The 19,784-nt window shown below is 50.1% G+C and overlaps 1 protein-coding gene across 6 annotated transcripts in view; it reads right to left on the reverse strand.

The window, feature by feature from the left end:
• The window catches only part of ARHGAP26 (Rho GTPase activating protein 26), a 155,691-nt gene that overhangs the window by 70,839 nt on the left and 65,068 nt on the right, over nt 1–19,784 (reverse strand). For 5 of the 6 annotated variants that reach the window (XR_013929869.1, XM_080398171.1, XM_080398172.1 and 2 more), the window contains exons 12-14: nt 17,885–17,921; nt 9,942–10,007; nt 8,577–8,651 (exon numbers count right to left, since the gene is read on the reverse strand). Coding sequence is in view for 5 of the 6 variants with exons in the window: in XM_080398171.1 (XP_080254297.1) it covers nt 8,577–8,651; nt 9,942–10,007; nt 17,885–17,921 (178 nt within the window). In the remaining variant the exon portion in view is untranslated. The remainder of the gene's footprint in view (nt 1–8,576; nt 8,652–9,941; nt 10,008–17,884; nt 17,922–19,784) is intronic. The other variant, XM_080398173.1, reaches the window with a different exon arrangement.

Consider the following 19,784-nt stretch of genomic DNA (forward strand, 5'->3'; position numbering starts at 1 on the left):
AACGCAGGGCACAAACATGACATGGACACAGACAAACAGAGAACCTCCCCAGGACTCCACAGAAGATCCCAGCCCCAAGGAGGCTGCAAGGCATTGCCACAGCCTAAACGAACGTGAGCAACAGCAGCAATGGTGGCACAGCCTCTGTGGTGGTCAGTGGGTGTCAGGCAGACAGCAGGACACACAGTGGCAGAGGTAGGCATCCTGCCCGGGTGTGCATGGAGACAGGAGGTGGCTTGTTCTCCTGCACAAGGCGGGAAAGAGCCCCTGATGATGGCCTGATCCACCACAGAGTGTGTGGGAAGGCAGCTCTGCACTCCTTTGGCTCCATGGCTGCATTTCATTTGGATGAGAGGGAGGAAGCGGGGCTGCTGCATGTGGTGCTCCATGGCCAGGCCTGGCACAGCTGGCATTCGCATGGTGCCCACGAGGCTGCCCATCCTGGGGACCCTCACTCGGCTCACCACTCCAGAAACATGCCACCAAGTGCCACCTTCACCAGCCAAACACTGGCTGTGAGGCGGCCTTAGACTGGGAAGCTCCTATCACCTCGCCTTGCAGAACACCCATAGGACCCCTGGGGACCACCATGAGGCGGGAGCCTCTTGCCGCTGCTGACGTATGCAGAGAGGAGCAGCGACATGACTTGGTTTGAGCTGCGCTAGCGGCAAGGGAGAGGAAAAGCACCCAGGGTGTTGTGAAGTGGTGCAAGGCACTGAGCACAGAGGCAGCTCCAACTGGAAGGGTCACTGGTGTTGCAGAACCGCGCTGCTGTTTGTTTTGTCACCTCTGGCCTCTTGATGTCATCCTGTTCCTCCATCCTCCCTGCCACAGGCTTTTTCTTACCATCTTTAAACACCTGATTCGCCCCCCTCCACCCCTGCAGCAGATGCAGGGCTCCACTGCAGCCCCTGAGCTGCTGTGAGCAGGGAGCCTCAAGGATCAGCAGCTACAATGGCAAACCTCCCAGCACAGGGAAAGCCCCGCCCGGACCCCACAATAAACAAGGCCAAGCCCTCGGCAGGCAATGTTGGAAAGTGACTGCAAAGATCAAGCTGCCATTCACATCCTCCCAGCACAGCCCCTTGCTGCGGCTCGTGCCCACCCTGTCACCAAGCTCTGCACCCAACACTGCAGAGAGCTGGCTGCCAGCACAGCTGGCAGACACAGCTCTCATAAGCGCTCATGAGGAAGTTCTCCAAGCTACAGCTGATGTGCACACACTTCTGCACTACCGTCTTTCAAGGACACTTCTTCCCAGGTCCTTGTTCCCACCATTGGGCAGAGGCAAGGTCCGAGCCACTCCCCTGCTCCGCCTGCCCCTCCAGGATTTAGATTCCTGTCCCTCCATAGCTGCCTTAAGATAAAAACATGAATGGATCTTCAAAACACTTTCTGGCAGTAACTAGTTTCTCCTGATAGCTTTGGCTTTGACAAGTCAACAGCAAAAGATACACAAGAGAGTCACAAACTACATTATGTGATGCTTATGTCGGCTATGCTTGCCAGGTCCCAGCCCCAGGCACCGAGACCCTCTACCTGCTGATATCGAGAAAATGCTGCATCCAGGCTCCCGCTGAGCTCTCCAGTGTGGCTGAACCCCCCAGTTACTGTCTGACAATGCTGCTGGGATCAATCCCACCCCACAGCCTTGGAGTTGTTTTCTGAACCACGTACCAGGAAGGGATCCCTCCAGCCCCACAGAGCACCAACGTGCCTGGGAAGCTCTCCGAACACAGCTCCCATCAGCCCAGCTCCCAGCTGAGCCAGTCCCCAGGCCACTCCCTGCAGCAGCCAGCACAGAAGGGCTGCAGGGTGGGCTGTACCAGGCTCTACAGAGAAACACGGGTTTGCACTTCCCAGACAACAGCTGCTTTTTGCAGCACAACTTGGCTCTGGGACACCGGGTCACACTTTGTAATGGCCTGATGCAAACTTTGCAACGAGGCCCTAGAGGAGTCAGGCGGGAGCATCCTAAAGCCACAAGACAGTCTCCCAGAGCTGGGCAGAGGGAAGTGACATGGCTCCCAGGGCAGCCCTGGAGCATGTCCATCCCAGCACTGGACAAACCAGCACACCAGGGCACACAGCGGGTCTGAGGGCAGTGTGGTATCACCACACACAGGCTCAACCAGTCCTTCCTGGTAGTTGGCATCAGCAGTCTCCCAGGAGAGCAGCTTGCCTGGCCGCTGCTCCAGCACAAGGGGCCTGGGACCAGCTCAGCACCACTGCACTGCACCGCCAGCCCCTGGCACTGCTCCATGGGAACCAGGCACCTGCACAGCTGTGATGCCACTGTGCCCAGAGGAAATCTAGTCCCACGGCTCGTAATGGCATGTGCGCCAGCCCTGTGCCCCACCACACTCTTAGTGCTTGTGCCGAGGGGGTTCGGCACCCAGGCACTGCCTGCCCTTACCCCACACCCATCTCTGCCCAGGGATTCACAGCACCGCCTCGCAGGTCCCACAAGAACTGTGGAGCTGCTCTCCCACCCTCCAGTTTCCAGCTCTGTGCACTGTGAGCATCTGGGGCCAGGGAGCCTCCAAGTGCCTCTGTTTTTATTGTCAAATACTGCAGCATACTTTTCTCCATCTCCTCCAGGGCCTTTTCCTTCCTTTCTATACTTTTTCCCCTCCTATCCTTCCTTTTAAAAATTCCATTAAAGAAATAAAAAAAAAAACATGCAGCTGTTCTGGACAGTGTAAAAGGGAGCTCCAGCCTAGCAGCCTGTTCAGGCCTCCCAAGGCAGATCTGAGCCAGCCACCCACAAACCACGCTCACAGGAATCTGCAGCTTTCTGCTTCTCCCAGTTTTCTGCAAACCATCACCCCAGGTCAGGAAGACAGACTGGTTCACACAAAGTTCCACAGTGAGTTCAAAAAGGTGTGATTTTTACAGATTTCTGTCAAAACACCTTAATGCTTCAACAACAAGAGCCCCCAGGAAGCAGCGACTGCTCACTTCTTCAGCACCACCACCCATGCTGGGACCCCACACCACGGGGGCTGGAGCCAAGCTGCCTGCACTGGGTGAGCTCCTCAGTTACCACTGCCATCTGCACACCCACCCCTAGCAGGCACCAACACAAATAGCATTTATTATTGAATCTTTGCTGATAATTACAGCCAGTCATCTCGAAAGCCACCATCAGATCAGCATTAAGTGGCCCGGCTGTGGATACCTCATGCACAGTGCTGAGTACCAAGGCTAAAGATGGTGACTGCTCCATCCAGAAGTGAGGAGCACTGCACCTGTCGCAGCTGGGGAGGAGGAAGGAGCAGGGCATGAATGTGCCCCATTTGCAGATGTAAGCATGTTGCTTCTCTCCTGCTTGGATGCTGCTTCATGAATGCTCTTTGCTAACTTGGTCCTGCCATCTCTCAGCTGCTTCAGAGCTGAAGGCTTGCAGTGCACCGAACTCCGAGTGAGCAGGACCTGGAAACACAACACGGATCCTGCTTCCACCAAAATCCCTGGGAACCTCTGTGGGGACCCCGGGAGACACAGCTGCGGGTGCTTTCAGTGACACAGACATGCCAAGCATCCCTGGAGAGCAGGAGCAGGCGCAGAGAGGCACTCACCATGACTAAGGCCAAGCCTGACACTAGATAAAGCTGCCGATGCCATCTGGTCCTACAGATTCAGCTCAGTGGGCATTTGTCTTTTCTGAGACATATATAAAGTGCTTTTGAAATTTAAAGCAATAGGTAAGCATAGTGTAATTCTAAAACTAATTAAAAGAAAGCACTGAATAAGAGTTAGGCTTTCCCTTAGGGCAAAGGGTTTATTTTAATTAAAAAAAAAATAATCAAGAGGAGCACTTGAAACAGCAAACATTTAAGAAATGTATATTCACACAAAGATCACATGTCTCTCACAGCAATCATACAAACGAGCACTATCCTTCTTCACCAATGCCAAGGCAACTTCCTATTGCACTACATTTTTAAGACAGCAATTTTCACAAAGATAAGCTTGGAATAATAAAAATAAAAAAGCCCCAAAACCAACAAAAACCCCTCCTTTAAAAAAAAACCCAAACCCACAACTTTTAACGGCAAGGCCTTCACTGCAGTTGAACAAACAACTCAAGACTGGATGCCTCATCAAAAGCTCATCCAGGAGTTTACAGGCACGACTCATGAAACACTAAGTGAAATTCTGCAGTCAGGCTGATGAAAAGGCTCAGAGCAGATCATCAGTTCCCCTTGACCTTCAAATTTATGAGTCTGCAAAAAGTTAGCTTTGTAGGTTACAGATGTAGCATCTGTCCCCCCAGCTACAGATGCCTGCAGCCATCACCACAGCGAACTCCCGCCTTCGAACAAGGACACAGTCCCTTGTGGACTGGTGTGAATGTGCACTGGGGCCCGTGAAAGCACCCAGGGCCAAAGTCATTGTTAACCCTGAAGTTGCTTATTGCTGTAAATAACTGATCTGATGTCTCTCAGCAGATATGGAAAAGGCAGAAGTAAAAGGGTATGGGGAAAAGGAGCAGAAAATTAATTTCCCCAGGCCTTTTATTCCGGCAGAGACTGAAGAAAGTACTTTACACACCCCATGGCACTGCCAGCCACTGTGGCATCACCCTGTTCCTGTTAACTCCCACGTGGTCACAGGTGCCACACAGGACAGCATTTCCCAGCTCTCCCTGGGCTGCAAGACCAAAGGAGGTTATCACTTACAGACTCACACAGGGGATACTTCAGTGAAGAGAGCTGCAACACTCCAGATCTATATCAAGAAGAAATCAGCACGTACTTGGGGTTTTTTTATAGCAGGATCTACACAGAAATTCAGGAGTGGGAGGAATCCATTCCCCAAAAATTAGTTTTACTGGGGTTTTTTTCTTCCTGGAGACAAACGGCAGCAAAGACAGTGGAGGGGAACAGGGGTCCTGTTCACCTTCGTGCATTCATTCCTGCAGACCCTGGGGGACGGGACGGGCGTCACAGAGCAGGAAACGGGGCTGGCCATGGCATGGCAGGGCGGTGGGCAGGAGGGAAGTCCAGGCTGACCAGACACCCCCAAACCTGCAGCCATGACGGAACCACAGCAAGACATTCGTGTGCAATGCTGGGGATGCTCCCAGAGGCAGCTGCCCACACTGGCCCCAGCAGCCACACAGCCCATCTGCACAGCCACCGCCTAAAGCCCTTTCTAAGGAACCTCTCCATCTACTCCTGGGGATGGAGGAAGCTGCTGCCGTAAGACAGCTGGTTCCAATTCCTTACCAATTTCTCCATGGCAAGGGGAACCATCTGGGGTACCACCTCGTCACCCAGCCATAATTCTCACCCGTACCTGGGTGGCTCAAGAGATTTCCAAAACGGCCATAGGGCATGGCAGTGGGGGGCCACGAGAAGCCACATGCATCAGCCCTCACAGCTCACTCTGGGAAGCAGCAAGAAGAGCAAATCAGACACTGTAACACTCCACTCAGTGCCAAGTTCCAGCAGCGAATCTGCAGGTTTCATCACTGTCCTGCGCACACACACTTCTACAATAAAGCTTTTCATGGGAGCTCTGACTGACAGAAGTTTGTTGTTTTTTCCTCATTTTGACAGTGCATGGCAATGGTGAAGGCTAGGGAAAGGCAGCGTGCTCCAGCACTGGTGGCCTGCCTCCCACAAGCCCTGGGTCAGGCACCCCTCCCTGCTTCACCTCGGTTTAGACAAAGACAAGCTGTTCTGCCCTGTGCAGTCCCTGACCTGTCCGCTGCACACAGGCAGCCTGTGCTCCACAGTCCGCCGAGCGCAGTGCCGACCTCCTGCAGAGACACCTCTTGCCAAAGACCCTCCCAACAGTGTCACTGAACACCTGCCACTGCTCAGGGAAACTTGATCTTTTTGCCATTTAAACTGTATCTGAATCAATAACGCTGCCCACATTCATTTCTAAATATAAGGGAAACCTGAAGTTGTAAGCACAACTTGGCTCCTCTGTACACGAGGGCTGGATCCAAACACGAGTGTTCCAGCTGAGTGGTGACGGCACCAACAGGACGTCAGAGCCTCAGGGGCAGCCGAGAACAGAAGGGGATTTGACAATGGACACGTTGCCATTTGACTTCACAGACAGCCTGAATGCTGGGATTGTCAAAGGTGATTTAATTGCCCACGATTTGGAGAAAGGTGGACTCAGAGGTTTGCAAACCATCCTGGTGATGGATGGCACAGGAGATCCCTGAAGTGGGTCCCACTTTCAGCACCCACCAGGCTGCCTGAGCAGCAGCCGCTGGCATGCTCTCGCCTCTAATGGGGCTCCCAGCATCACCAGCTGAGGAAGACATGCCAGGACAAAGAAAAACCACCGATATATCACTGCATTATGAGACACAAGGTCGAGAGCTGAGTGGCTTCAGTTGCATAGAACATAATGGATGCTGGATGGTGTCCAAAACTTTGAATCCCTCCCAGCTCTGGAGAGTTCTTAAACCAAGCAAGTTTTGCCAGCTGTCACAGTTCTGCTGCCTCAACCCAGAACCGACACAGCCTGAGACCACCCTTGCGAGAAGGTAACAGGAGCCCTTGGTCCACTAGCTTGCGAGATGATGCACACTGGCATGAAAAGTATAAGCAGAGGACCTGGTGTGTCAGACCTGCTGTGCCGTGGGGCACCCAATCCCCAGCCGATTTTTATCGGTGGGCAGCAATGCTCTTCAACCGATGCCCTGACGCAATAGTGCGAAATGCGTGTGCCATGAGACAGCCCTGCCTTATCTGCTGTACTGGGGTGGCTAGCAGGACATATTCACATGCCCCAGAACCTACGCCAAACTTGTACTAATAAGAGTCAGTCACCAGCTCTTGTGACTGCAGAAAACTTTCCAAATGCCAGAGCAAAACTGGTGCAGAGAGGTCCCCTTGCGTCAGCCTCTGATTTAGAGCCTTACCCTTCTGTTTGCCAATTATCCCCAGATTATCAATTTTGCATAGGTTAACACTGACAACTGTAACAGCTACCACGAGCTTTGCTCAGTGAACATCATAACGGTGGGAAAAGAAGGGGGAATTGGAAAAAGAAGGAAAGATGCTGAAAGTGAGACACAACAGATTAAAACTTTTTCCAAGGAGAAATACGCAGGGAAAGGAGCACTAGCATTTTGTGAACGCAAGGAAAAGGAAGTCATGTTGCAAAGGAACGATAATAAGTGAATGGGAAGAGGAAGAAGACAAATGTCACTCATTTACCCCAAGGAGTAACGAACACATTCCCAAGGGCACTAACAAATTATTAAGCATTTCTTTCCTCATTACTACACCTATTTCATACATGGTTTTGCCAAGTCTGAGAAGCATTAGACAGGACTGGCAGAGGGCAGCTGCCGCTACTCCAACCCAAGCATGTTTTCTCAAAACAGTTCTTCAAATTTGTGTCTCATGCATGTCTGGATGGGCAGACTGCCACAGGGCTGCAGCTGTGGGATGGAAATGCTGCCTACTACTTCAGGGGATGGAATAATGGTTAAGTCACACACACAGCTGTAACAAACCTCAGCACCAGCCTGGACCACGGACAAGGGTACTGGGAGAATGGGAGGTTCTGCTGGAGGGGCCAAGGCCTGGGAAGGCAGTGCAGAGGCGATGGCCCACATTTCTTTTTGGGTCAAGCATAACCCCTGGGCTATAGCTGACATGGAAGCTGGACTGGGACTCAGGCTACAGATGCTCCCATGCAGACCAACAAGCTAGACCCACCATAAGGCTTTGCAGGGCTATGGGGCGATGGAAACCCAACACCACCACCAAGGAACTGCGCCAGGAAAAGTCAGCCATAGCAGTCCCAGACCTGCACCAGCAACAACTACCAGCTCACTGACAGTCACGAGACCTGTTTGCTCCTACACGTTTCAGTGCTCAGATTGGGCCCACAGGAATGCTGGTTCCGAGCACAAAGGCACTAGTAGCGAACACCACCACCCCTCTCTTGCCATTGTATCATTTCAGAGGTGAGGAGAGGTTTCTGAGGGCTGCCAGGCAGACACAGGGTAGGTGCACATCAGAGCCAGTGCTCAGAGTAGCCCCACAATGTCAACACCAAGCTCTACCATGTAGACCCAACACCTCGTCTCTTCCCAAGCACCCAGAACCACAAGACCCAATGCCTCAGGCCTGAGGGAAACACATGCTTGAAAGGTCTGGGCAGGACCATGTCAAAACAGGCACAAGAAGGTCCAAGGGAAAAGTAAGAAGAGCCACAGGCTGCATGCAACACGCAAGAGAAAATAAAAAGTATTCTGGGAACAACGTGGCAGATATGAGATTAAAAACTAAAGCTTTCAGCTACTTTGAAGATTTTAGTTTGCATTTGGGAAGGCTGCCAAAATTCATAGGACATGTGAGCAGGACACCAGCGACTGCACCAGAAGACCTTTTAAAGCAATGTCCTGAGTGAGTCCTACCTTAGCAACCTGCCAGTGGTGCCCTGGGACCTCCCGGCCCCTAACAGCATGTGGTCCTAAAAGCACATTCACCACGATTAGGTACCCCACCAAGAGCCCCCATTCTCAGCTGGCAAGACTTCAAAGCAGCACAGCCTAGTTGCCTTTAACAAAGCATAAGATAGATACTTACCCATTAATATACTCAACAGCTTTTGAACTCTAGAGTTTACTCCAACAATTCGGTACAGCCCTTGCTCATTGATCCCTAGGGAAAATAAAGAGCTTATTATGAGAATGTCACGAGAGCTACTAACATTTATTTCATTTCTTTGGCTTCTCTAAAACAAAAAATAATTGAGCCCTCTCACCAACTACATACAAAATTATAGAGGAAGGTAAAATTTTGTTTTGATGTCAAGGCTTTCACATATTGATTAAAAGTATTACCCCCAATTAGCTCAGGAATAAAAGATCTAAGAACACCTTTCCACCACTGCACAGTCAGCAAGGGAGTTAAAGCTGCACTGTGAAGGATCTGAGCTTAACATACAACACAGGGGCAATTTGGGAAAATTTTACTGTGCCAAGTTCTTTAGGTTGAGGTCTAAGCCTTTTTGTGTGTTCTTCATACAAGGAATAACAAGGCCGTGAACCAAATTACTTGCTAGGGCAGAGAGCAGTCAAGGGATGCAGTGACAGAAGACCCTTCCCACTGCAGCAGCCCAGGCTGGGTAAGCCACACCTCCCAGGCTGGAGCTCTCCCCAGGAACCACACTCTTGCCTTGCTTGGTCTCATCTGGCCATTTGTTTGGGGGTTTTTGTTTGTTTGTTTGTTTGGGTTTTTTTCTTTTTAATTTGCCTCCAGGTGTTCCTTTGCTCTTGACAGCAGCTCTGCATTGCTTCCAGCATTATAGGGGAAAATGTCATATTTGAATAGCCCACAGCGTATTACGATGCCTATGTGCAGGAAGAAGACCCCCATGAAAGAACACGGGCAGAAATACAGCCAGCTCAGAGCGCTACTCAGCTGAAAGTTTCCTGTGAGGCCTCTATCTTATCTATTCATATAAGTAGAGGCACCAGCACTATCAGAAACTATGTGCAAATGAGACCCATACTTCACTGTGAGGGGCTCAGGTGCTCACAAGATAGCCCGTCTGTATATAAATAGTCTTTACAGGGGTTTAGGGGAAGGACTGCAATGCTCATCTATCTGCTACCCCACATGGGAGGACATGCTTTGCAGCAGTACCACATGAAGGGATGCTCAAAAGAAGTCCCCGGCTCTGGTCCCTTCCCCCATTTTGGGTATCTAGTGCTTTATTTCCTAACTCTGCCCTTGATGTTTGCTTAGCCCCTGCTAGCTCCGGCCACAGGGCAAACGTGTGTCTCAGCAAAGGCATCTGCCTGAGCATATGACAGGGTTTATCTGGTGTGGGTCTCCAAGGGTTAATGAATCATTTTTGTTCACGAAAAGAGCAGATAAGCAATTGCTCCACTACAAACAGCTACAAGGCTGTCCCCCAAAACAAGATCATCTGGTGAACTGCTCTACCTCTTGTTTCGACAGCATGTATGCATTTCTTGATAATGCTGAAGCCAATATTATCCAACTGGGCAGCTGAAAGGAAAGAGAAGAGAGAAGTGGTAAATACCTAGCAGAGGGACAGCTTCACACTGAGCACAATGTTCATCCTGCAGTTGTAGCTGACATTCACAGCAATACTGTACCACTGCTCAAATGAGGCGGGGAAGAAGGAGATAAATTAGGTGTTCAGGGTGGGAAGGTATGAATACAGTAGCTTGCACCAGGTGTCACTCAGGCAAGCACTGAACGCTAGTCCATTTCAGCCTCTGCATCCCTCTGAACAGGCACCTCCCATACCCGCCAAGCAGCAGAGCCCCGAGCTCTGTCAGGCAGTTACATATGCAGTTGGTCAAAATATTAGCATAGGATGAAGGTGAGATAACCCAAAGAGACTGTTGTCTGGAAAGCTGACAACAGGTTGCCTGGAGAAAAAAAAAAAAAAAAAAAAAAGGAAAGCATATCTATTTTTGACACAAATCCTTGAAAATGGCACATGAGGCAGCTTGCTTGATGAGTTCCAGCTAATTCCTAGAAATCCTTTCAGCTTGCCACTCCGCTAACTAAGCCATCTATATGCTGGAGGGATGCCTTCATCTCGAGGCCACCTCCATCATCACCCCACGCTGGGTACCACCTGCATAGCTGGGGTATGCAACTGACCTCCCAGGCTCTGCCTGGATGGCAAGGCAGGGGCCTTTGGTGCCTTGCATTTCTTCTTGGGGCTTTTCAGGGGGTTTTGTACAAGTGCAGTTTTTTTCAAGGACAAGCTATAAGACAGATTAAAGCATTGAAAAATTACGCTAAAAGGATAACAGGGAAAGAAGTGGAAGAGAGAAGCAGGAGATAACTGAGCAGCAACTGTGAAGGAAAATGAAGTAAAGAAATCAAAATAAAGTTGAAAGCACGAGGGTAAAAACCTAACACAGACAGGGCCAATAGCATGTGGCAGCACGACAGTAATGAGGACTGGGAGATGGGAATGAATTTTGGGCCAAAACTCTGCCTGAAGACTTTCCTGTGCCCAGCGGGAGGGGGGGACCTGTCCATGGGGAGCCAGCCAGCACCAACACCAGCCCCCAGCCAACACTTGCACCCTGCCTGCACCAAGCTTGAGGCAGACACTCCAGCTCCCCCAGCACTGCAATAGCTCAGCTAAACAATATCGTCTTGTGAACACTACATGTTACACCCCATTTACGCTCACTCTATACAGATGTGCACAGTTCAAGAACAGCCCCTTCTTTTATTAGCACAAATGAAATATTTATTTGGTGCAAATTAGGATGTCCTGAAGGCAGCTGACTCTGCTTGAGAGTAAGATCTAAAACATTTGAGTTAATGGAATGTAAAACTCAATTAACTCATGCCGTTGCAGGTTTTCACATTTAACTTCAAGGAATTACTAATACATGGATCCAAATACCTGCTGGAGGGATTCATCCCTTAGTCAGTTTTCCACCACTGCGTGGAAAACACTGCCCGCAGACAGTTACTTGTTAAGGAAAATAACTTCCTCCCTACATAAAGGTTTGGGAAACCTTTCATATGGCAGAAGCCCCACAGAGAAGGGTGTGTAAAGTCAGCCCAGGCTGCAGGGCTGAGATGAGCACCCCAGGCAGAGGATATGGGAGGCAGGGCACACAGCCCACTCACCTCCCTCATGCTACCTCAGGCTAAACCCTTTCAACTCAGCTGGCCCTCAAACTGGCAGGGATGCATCTGCCCCACCACCATCCAACCCCACAGATGGGAGAAGCAAGGCAGAGCCACAAGCCGCTCCACTCCACGTGTGAGGTGTGGGATCTTCCTGGCCATGCCTGACACGGGACTTCACAGCGTGGCTGAGCGGTTTAAGGTTGAACTCCGGAAGGCAGAAAAGGTGTAGCATTAGCTTAAAAGCAGATGACCTTACATCTGCACAGACTTGAGGAAAACTGCATTTTATCAAGAGCACAGCAGGAAGGGATCAGAGCCCAGGGCTGGCAGTGTCCTCACAGCAAGGCACATGCAGTGTTACTCCTTTGCATTCCCCCTGCTCACATCATCTATTTAAACACAGATTCACTGCTGTTCCATGAAAAGCTGCCAGCTCACTGGCTGCCTATGGTTTGCATGGTGCAGTCCCTTACTAACCACTTGTTTTGAGATCTCTGCTGGTAGTGTTTCTTGTTTGATAAATGGCACAAGAACCTGAAACAGTGAGACAGTAAAACAGCTCTACTATATTTTTCTGGGAAAGCACACTGAAGTGCCGAGCCAACATAAGGACACAAGTTACAGGATGCCTCTGCCATAGGATGTGCAAATACCCAGAAGCTCCAGGGCCCTTTGCTAGGCACCTGGAGGGCTTTCCACCACTGCTCCCAACCACACTCCAGGCATGGATCATAGAATCATAGAACAGTTTGTGTTGAAGGGACCTTAAAGATCATCCAGTTCCAACCCCCTGTCAGAAGCAGGGACACCTCCCACTGGCCTAGGGTGCCCCAAGCCCTGTCCAGCCTGGCCTTTGAGCACTGCCAGGGATGGGGCACCCACCGCTGCTCTGGGCAGCCTGTGCCAGCACCTTGCCACGCTCATGGTAAAGAATTTCCTCCTAACATCTAATCTAATCTACCCTCTTTTATTTTAAAACCATTAAAACAATGTACTGTCAATCAGTGGGGCACAGCCTACTCTACCCCAAATCACTGATAAACACAAGCACAAGGGTACTGGAGAAGCAAGAAACCATAGTGCAGAAACCTTTTTGTACAGACAAACCCAGCTCAGTAGGCCTTACTGGCCTTAGCTTAGTACCGGCCATAACCCTGATCTTTTGGTATCCCTGCATGGTGTTATCCAGCCAACGCAGGTCACCATTTCAGGCTCTCTGCCACATACTTTAAGTACCAACCCATTCCGTCAATCAGCAGTTTTCCCCCAGCCCCTTGCATGCTTGAACTTGAGCAGAAGACACCTCCAAATGCACGCCCTCCCCTTGCAGACCCCACCACGCCACCACTGAGCAGGAGGCTAGGGCTGCACCTTTCCACAGCACTCAGCAATAGCAGAGGTAAGAAACCAAGCAGTCCTCCTAGATGGAAGTGACCAAGCATAATCCTCCTAACTAGATGAATAAGCTCTTCCACTCATTGCTGAGCTCTGGATCAGGAAAGGTCAGGGATTTATTTGCAGTAGTTATATCCAGAAATAATACCTGATTAAATATTCAAAGTGCCTTTATTCATCCTTAAATTTAACATTTAGTGAGTATTGTAAAAGCTTGATTTTCCCTCTCACAGAAGCAGCTTCTCTATCTCATTCATTTACCCTATGTTTCAGTTCAGCAACAGCACAGACCAAAGTGGGAGTTGTACCTACTGCTGTCCAGACTTTGCACTTGCTCCATGCGCCCCAGCAGCACAGCTTGAGCTCTGGTTCAGCAGCTTAGACCCCACTTAGTGTCCGCTTGATAGCGGCTGCAGGTCAGGAAGCGAGGAGAAAGGAAGGGGCAACCAATGGTCTTTTGGGGCGGGAGAGAGCAACGCCTTTTGAGTGTGCCCACAGGAAAGGCAGGGTCTGCAGTCCCAGCAGCTTCAGCCAGACCAAGCCTGGTCCCTTACAGCCCCCTCCTTGTCCCTGCTCTCCTCTGTGCCCTGACAGCAGGACTAGTGCAGCAAGGGGGTTCAGCACGATTAACAAAACAAACAAAGCAAAAAAAGAAAAAACCTGCACAATCAAAAATGCCACCAAACCCAAGCCTTCAGCCAGCTGACCTCGATGAGAGCTGCCACTGCAGCAAAGCAGAGGCAGGAATGTGTGTACAGGAGGGACAGGACCCACAGCCTAGGCTCAGATGGATTTAAGTCATTGTGGAGCTGCCTCTTGCTAACAGCAGGGGTCAAGAAACAGAGAGGGAAGGCAGCAGGGAAAAGCGAACTCTGGGAGCTGCCACAGAAAAGCAGCCTCTCAGTCTTAACAGGGAGTGGATTTACAAACTCTTTTATTATTAGAGGCAATTATTCTCCTCTGTTCATGCATTCAAACCTGCTGCAGGGGCAAAGGCTACAGCCCTGCCTCCTGCTATTCCCCTCCCTTGAAGCTCTCATTCCCCAGGGGAAAGACATGAAACAAAGCTCCAGGCCAAGACATGTCACAGGCTCTTCATACAAGAGCAGCATTTCAGTGCACAACTGAGATGCAGTATTCATACTGTAGTATCAAGAGAAATATTGTACATCAGCAAAGGTGATACACACCGCTTATATTACAGCTGTTGCATACACACATGTACTTATCTGACCTTCATGTAGCATCATATTTCTAGTGCTACTGAGCTGGTCTCATCCTGTTCTATTCTGCCTAGTAGATTATTTCTATTTAATCCATTAATTCCTTTACTTCATGCTGATATGGCATATCAGAGCATCAGTAAGGGGGTAAGACGACTGAATCAGCTCTGTTCAGCCTCAGGCAACCTTGCTGACTCCAGCTGTGTGTATGTTGGTCATGGCGATGCAAGGTCAAAGCAAGCTCTTCTGCACACCCCACCACACGCTGCTTTGCCACGCAATGAAATGACATGGTAATTACAAATTCTTTCAAAGACTTTATGGAATTAAGAGCCACAGAGAAAGGGAGAAACCAAAACCCAGAGACCAGAGAGAAATGAGTTTTCAAGTCTTACTTGAAGCCTCAAACTACCAGTGAGCTGCCAAGATTGGGAAGTGAAGATTGCTGGGAAAGGCCAGGCCACCCAGACAGGGCAGTCAAGGGACTGAAGGTCTAGGAAAAGCTTATGCAAATAAAGACAGCTTTCGATGAGGTCCTAAACTAATGGGGAATCAAGTGGATACAGAAAAAGGAGAGGGAAATGGTGGGGAGGGGAAGCGAAAGGAGTTCTTCTATGCTCTTCCATGCAATAGGCACAAATGGCCTGGAGGATTTGTTTCCACAGAGCAGGGCAAGTCCTCCTGGTTTGCAAACTAATGCATCTGAATTCAACTGGCTCTAGCTGTGCACTGACACCCGCTTACCCCCACCGCTCGGCACTGCTTCCTCCCAGCTCCCAAAGAAGATTAAGATAAATCACCTTGTAGGCCAATGGCCATCTGGCTACACAGCAGGATGTAAAACCCAAAAGCTCAGTAAAATTAAATAGATAGTGGCCAAAAGCAGACCTCACTACAGCACTGCAAGTTTCTTTCAGGCTATCATAAGTACAGACAGGAAGCAGAGGTATATAGGTTTTCAGAGTCAGGAATTGCATCCGGACTGCATTCATTTTGTGTCCTTATAGGAAGCTCCTGTAACAAGGACTGCATGGCAAAAAGCCACTCTCTGAATCAATTTTAAGTGTAGCTGGTGAGACAAGCAGTTCACTACAGACATGGTTTTAATGAGAGCTAAAGCAGAGTCAGATGTCTGAACATACCAGTGGCAGTCCCAGTCAGAGGCGTATGTGAAAATAATTGCCACCAGACAGTTTCGAAGCACTGCTATGTAAGCAGCCTTCAGCCAAGGGTCCCAGCACACTCCCCAAAGCTGGGGGAGGAGAGTCTACAGAGCAGACAAGGAGGATTGTTCTCATTTTTAAGACAGACCATCAAAATGGTAGAGGTACTAAAAGATAAGAAACTTAGCCAAAGCCTCCTCAGCTGATTAAACCCCAGTGTCGTACTCATCTGGTGAAAACGCGCAGGGAGCAACTTGGCATTTGGTGTCTTTGTCAGTCTTACTACGCTTTGGCAAACACTGAGCTGCTTCGGAGAGGGAGGACCGATGCACGGGTTGCAGTCATTACCAGCATAAGAAACAAACAATTTTCCAAAGCAGCACAGGCATCCCGGGGCCAGGCTAGGAACCGACATGGGAGGCAACTGTGGGAGCTGCCACCAACCAGTGGACATACTGGCTTTCTCAAAGCCACCAGCCTCCAGCACCCCGAGCGTGGGCATCCAGCTAGGGATCTGCCTAGGGGCTGCAGCACGTCCTGCCAGGCTGCACCACGGGGCTGCAGCCCACCCTCCAGGCTGAGCATCACCCCATCAGCCCAGTGCCCGACAGAATGAGACGTTCCCCTCCAACACGTATACCCATCTCGGATTAAGCCCAGGAAAATAATCTGTCTGTATGCCAGCAGCGGTCACCGCAGGCAGCCCTATGCTGCCTGCAGGCCAGCCTGGTCCTGCCCACACCCCTGCTAATGTGGGCCCTTGATGAGGCTGTGCACAACTAACCACAGGCAGCATCCGGGGCTCAGGGGACACAAACAGCCTGGCAGTGAACAGCCCAGGTGCAGCACCATCGCCCAGACAGCTCACACCTCAGGAAACCCCGAAGAGGCATTTAGGACCCCTGACCTGGGATCCATTGCAAGCTTGGCAGCTGAAGACCAGGATTAGACAATACAAATAACCCTGGGAAAGTCATGGACACACTTGACTTGAGCTCTTACCATCTTTAAAGAACCACCATTACTTTTCAGGATGATGCAGTGTAAGGCACATCCCTGTGAAGATTTCTGGCTTACAGCATGTAAGATGGGAAAGTCATGGTTTGACAAGTGCTTCTTTCTGAAGCTGTCATTACTTCACCAATCCTGCCTCTCACCCCCATCCCTAAGGTTTTCCCTGGTTTTGCATCACCCCTCACCAAAGTTCAGAAGACTGTTATTTTAACATGTTTCTTGAGCCAAATCACCACATACTCTGCTGGCAGAGACAGAGGTTGTGTGCACGGAACATGCAGAGCAGTGACAGTTCATGGCCAGGGTAGGACAGAGTTGAGCAAGTACTGTTCTCTGTGCCTCAAAAAAACCCTCATTTTGCCCCTCTGTAAAATGGAGAAAAGACAGAGCTGTTCTACACAGACTTCATACCCAGCTGGGGCATTAGCCATACCATCCTTCACGAGCATAAGGCACAGCAATTTAACTGCGAGGAAGTTAACGCCTATGGGATGAGATGGATGCACCGTTGATGATGAGGACAAACAGGGAAGGGAGAAGCCACAACAGAGAGAGCAGACAGGAGGAAGAGACTGTTTTGTGCAAGGGCTGAAAATGGGTGTGAGGAACATCATGTGCAAATTATACCTATTATTGTGAGAAAAATACTTCTACTCAAGATGAAAATGCCCTATCTGAGGCAGCATAAAAATGAACGATTTATTAACCATCAACCTGGGCTGGGCTCCTGTGGATCAATGACTTAGGGGGAAGGAGGGAAGGGATCAGAGTTTTGAGTATTGCAATTATGGCAATTCAAACCTACTGGAAAATGGCTCAATTAAGGGTTTTGAAACAGAGCCAGGACCAGGTGCAACTGCTCCTCTAGCCAAGTCTTTGATTGCCTGAACTACAATAAAACCAGCTTTTATATTTTTAGGGGCTCTTGTTGACAATCCTGATTAGGCAGGACCTCCTTACTCTTTATATTTTTTACTCCAGTTTCCCTTTGGAAAAGGCATGTTCATCCTTCACGTCCTGGTCCAGAAAGGAGAGCTGGTTGGCCCAAGATGCCACCTGCACTCGTCGGCTCTGACAAGCAAAAGGAGCCAGCTCAGGGGCATGCCAGCAACCCCTGCACCACTGCTGCAGTCTGGGGACACCTGGGTGCAGGGCAGGCAGGAGGGGATGCACCCTGAAATGTTGAGAGAACTTCTTGGCATTGCCCTCCACGACCCCAAGTCCCACCACCAAGTTTCTGCACCAGCTCCCTGCTGGGTGCCAGATACAGCTCCTCCCTGGGGCCACCCTGCGGTCCCCAGGCCAAGCCCTGTCACCCCACACCCCTGGCCCAGGGGAGCACACTTCAGCCCAGTGTCCCCAGCACCGGTGGCTCAGCATCTCCTGCTAACCCACCAAAGTCTGCACACCACACAGCATTGCCACCTTCTCGGGGTCTGGCTTGGTAAAAAATACTTACTGCCTTCACTTTGGTTGTCCTTGTTCGAGTTGTAGACCTGGAAAACACAAGAGGAAAGTCTTATGAAGATACTGGCTCCACCTGGGAAGGGACTGCTGACACATCTGGTGTCACCCTGACTGGTCTCTGCTGTCAGGAGGACCTGCCTTGACCTCCCCCAGCAGCAGGGTCCCCAAAGACCACCACAGCCTTCTGCATTCCAAATGCCAGGTTGCCACAGCTTTGGAGTTGTATTAAAATAACAGCTAGCACAGTTCTTAAAATGAGAGAATGCAAACGGGATGGACTAGGTGAAAACAGAAGGTAAAGGGGCTTTTAAACAGGACGAAGGTGAGGTCAGACTAGATGACCTAATTTAAAGGTTCCTTCCAACCCAAACTGCTCTATGGTTCCTCGCCTCTATGCTCTTCTCAAAGACACCCATAAAGAATATAAACTTAGAGCAAAGCAGACAATTCCCTTTACATCTTACAGGCATTGCAGCAACATCTGGTAGGTGCAACTCAGGCAAGGAGTACAAAGCCACCCTCACTCACAAGTACTTACAGACTGAATAAATGAGTTGGGGGAAGAGTAAGAGCACAAAAGAAATGTCAATTTAGAGAGGACTCGAAATGCAGAAGAATGAGGCAATGCGTGCAACACTGCCCGTGACACAGCCACCCTCTGAGTCAACACCGGGGCTTCACCACAAGACTCTCCTGTCTTCAAATACTGGTGCTCTTCCTCCTGTCCTGATCATTACTACAGCTTGGTTACTTTAGATTAATGTTCCAGTGGATACAATAAAGAGGGAGAAAACAATGGTAGAAGGTTTCAATCACAGTTTGAGGATGATTTGAAAGCCTAGCATTATTAAAACCGCAGCTGTAAGAACAACCTGTCCGAAGGCTGATCTATTTCTCTAGCTCAACTGAGTAAAATGTTTTAAAATAATCCTTCATCAAGCCAAAGCCCCAACAGAAACACACACACCAGCACACCATCAGTATCAGAAGCTGGAGCTGAGTGTGGCAGCATCCATTAAAACAGGGGAAAAAAGGCCTGTGTAGGCTGCTAAACAAAGCCAGCGGTGTGCACACCCTTCCTCTGCTGGAAACAAAGCTGGGAGCCCCCTTCCACAGGGAGTGAAGCACAGGGAACTGATTTAATCACATGCTACCTCCAGAAATAGCAAGCGGCAAAGGGAAGTTTCCAAGGGCGATGTTGATAGCAACACACAAGGCAGCAACGGCAGACACATCCAAGGGGAGTGGGGAGGAGAGGCTCTGACCTGCAATCAAGCAGGCAAGTGTTTCTCGATCTTTCCCACCACAGGCTCCCAGTTAATGACATCAACACTAAGGGCAGAGATTTAGAAGCTGCCCTTGGGCGCAAGGGCCTGTGTGCTTCTAGTGGGATCCCTGCTGCTGGGATTTTCCCCTAGAGCTCCAGCAGAAGCTGACAGTATAACGTCCTCAAAGAATGGGTGCCAGCTGCAGCCAGGCATGCACACTGCTGACCACAGCAGACCTTGCCACCGCATTCACCCTGGGAGCTCCAACACCAGCTCAATATCCCCATTACCCAAATTGCCCCACCCCAAAAAGGCTATGTGTCACATAGCACATCGCTGTTAGGCCACCTAAACAGATGCCTTTCTTGGAGGTCATCAAAACACACACTATACAGGCTATTCCTGTGTTCTCCTGGCCTATCGGCCACGGTGCCAGCCTTGGAGAGCCACTGAACTGCAGCTCCAAGGGCATCTCTGTGGTGGCAAAGCAGACGTGAGTAGCTCTCACCCAGCACGCTAGCTGCACGTGCCAGTTGGGGCAGTGAGTTGAATGAGGGAACTTAGTCAGCATTAAAGAATGAAATAACCTTGTTCATTTGTCTCCTGGTTTATCTTTAATGGAGG

Source organism: Falco punctatus (genome assembly GCF_963210335.1).
Source record: "Falco punctatus genome assembly, chromosome: 8".
In the NCBI taxonomy this organism is placed as follows: Eukaryota; Metazoa; Chordata; class Aves; order Falconiformes; family Falconidae; genus Falco; species Falco punctatus.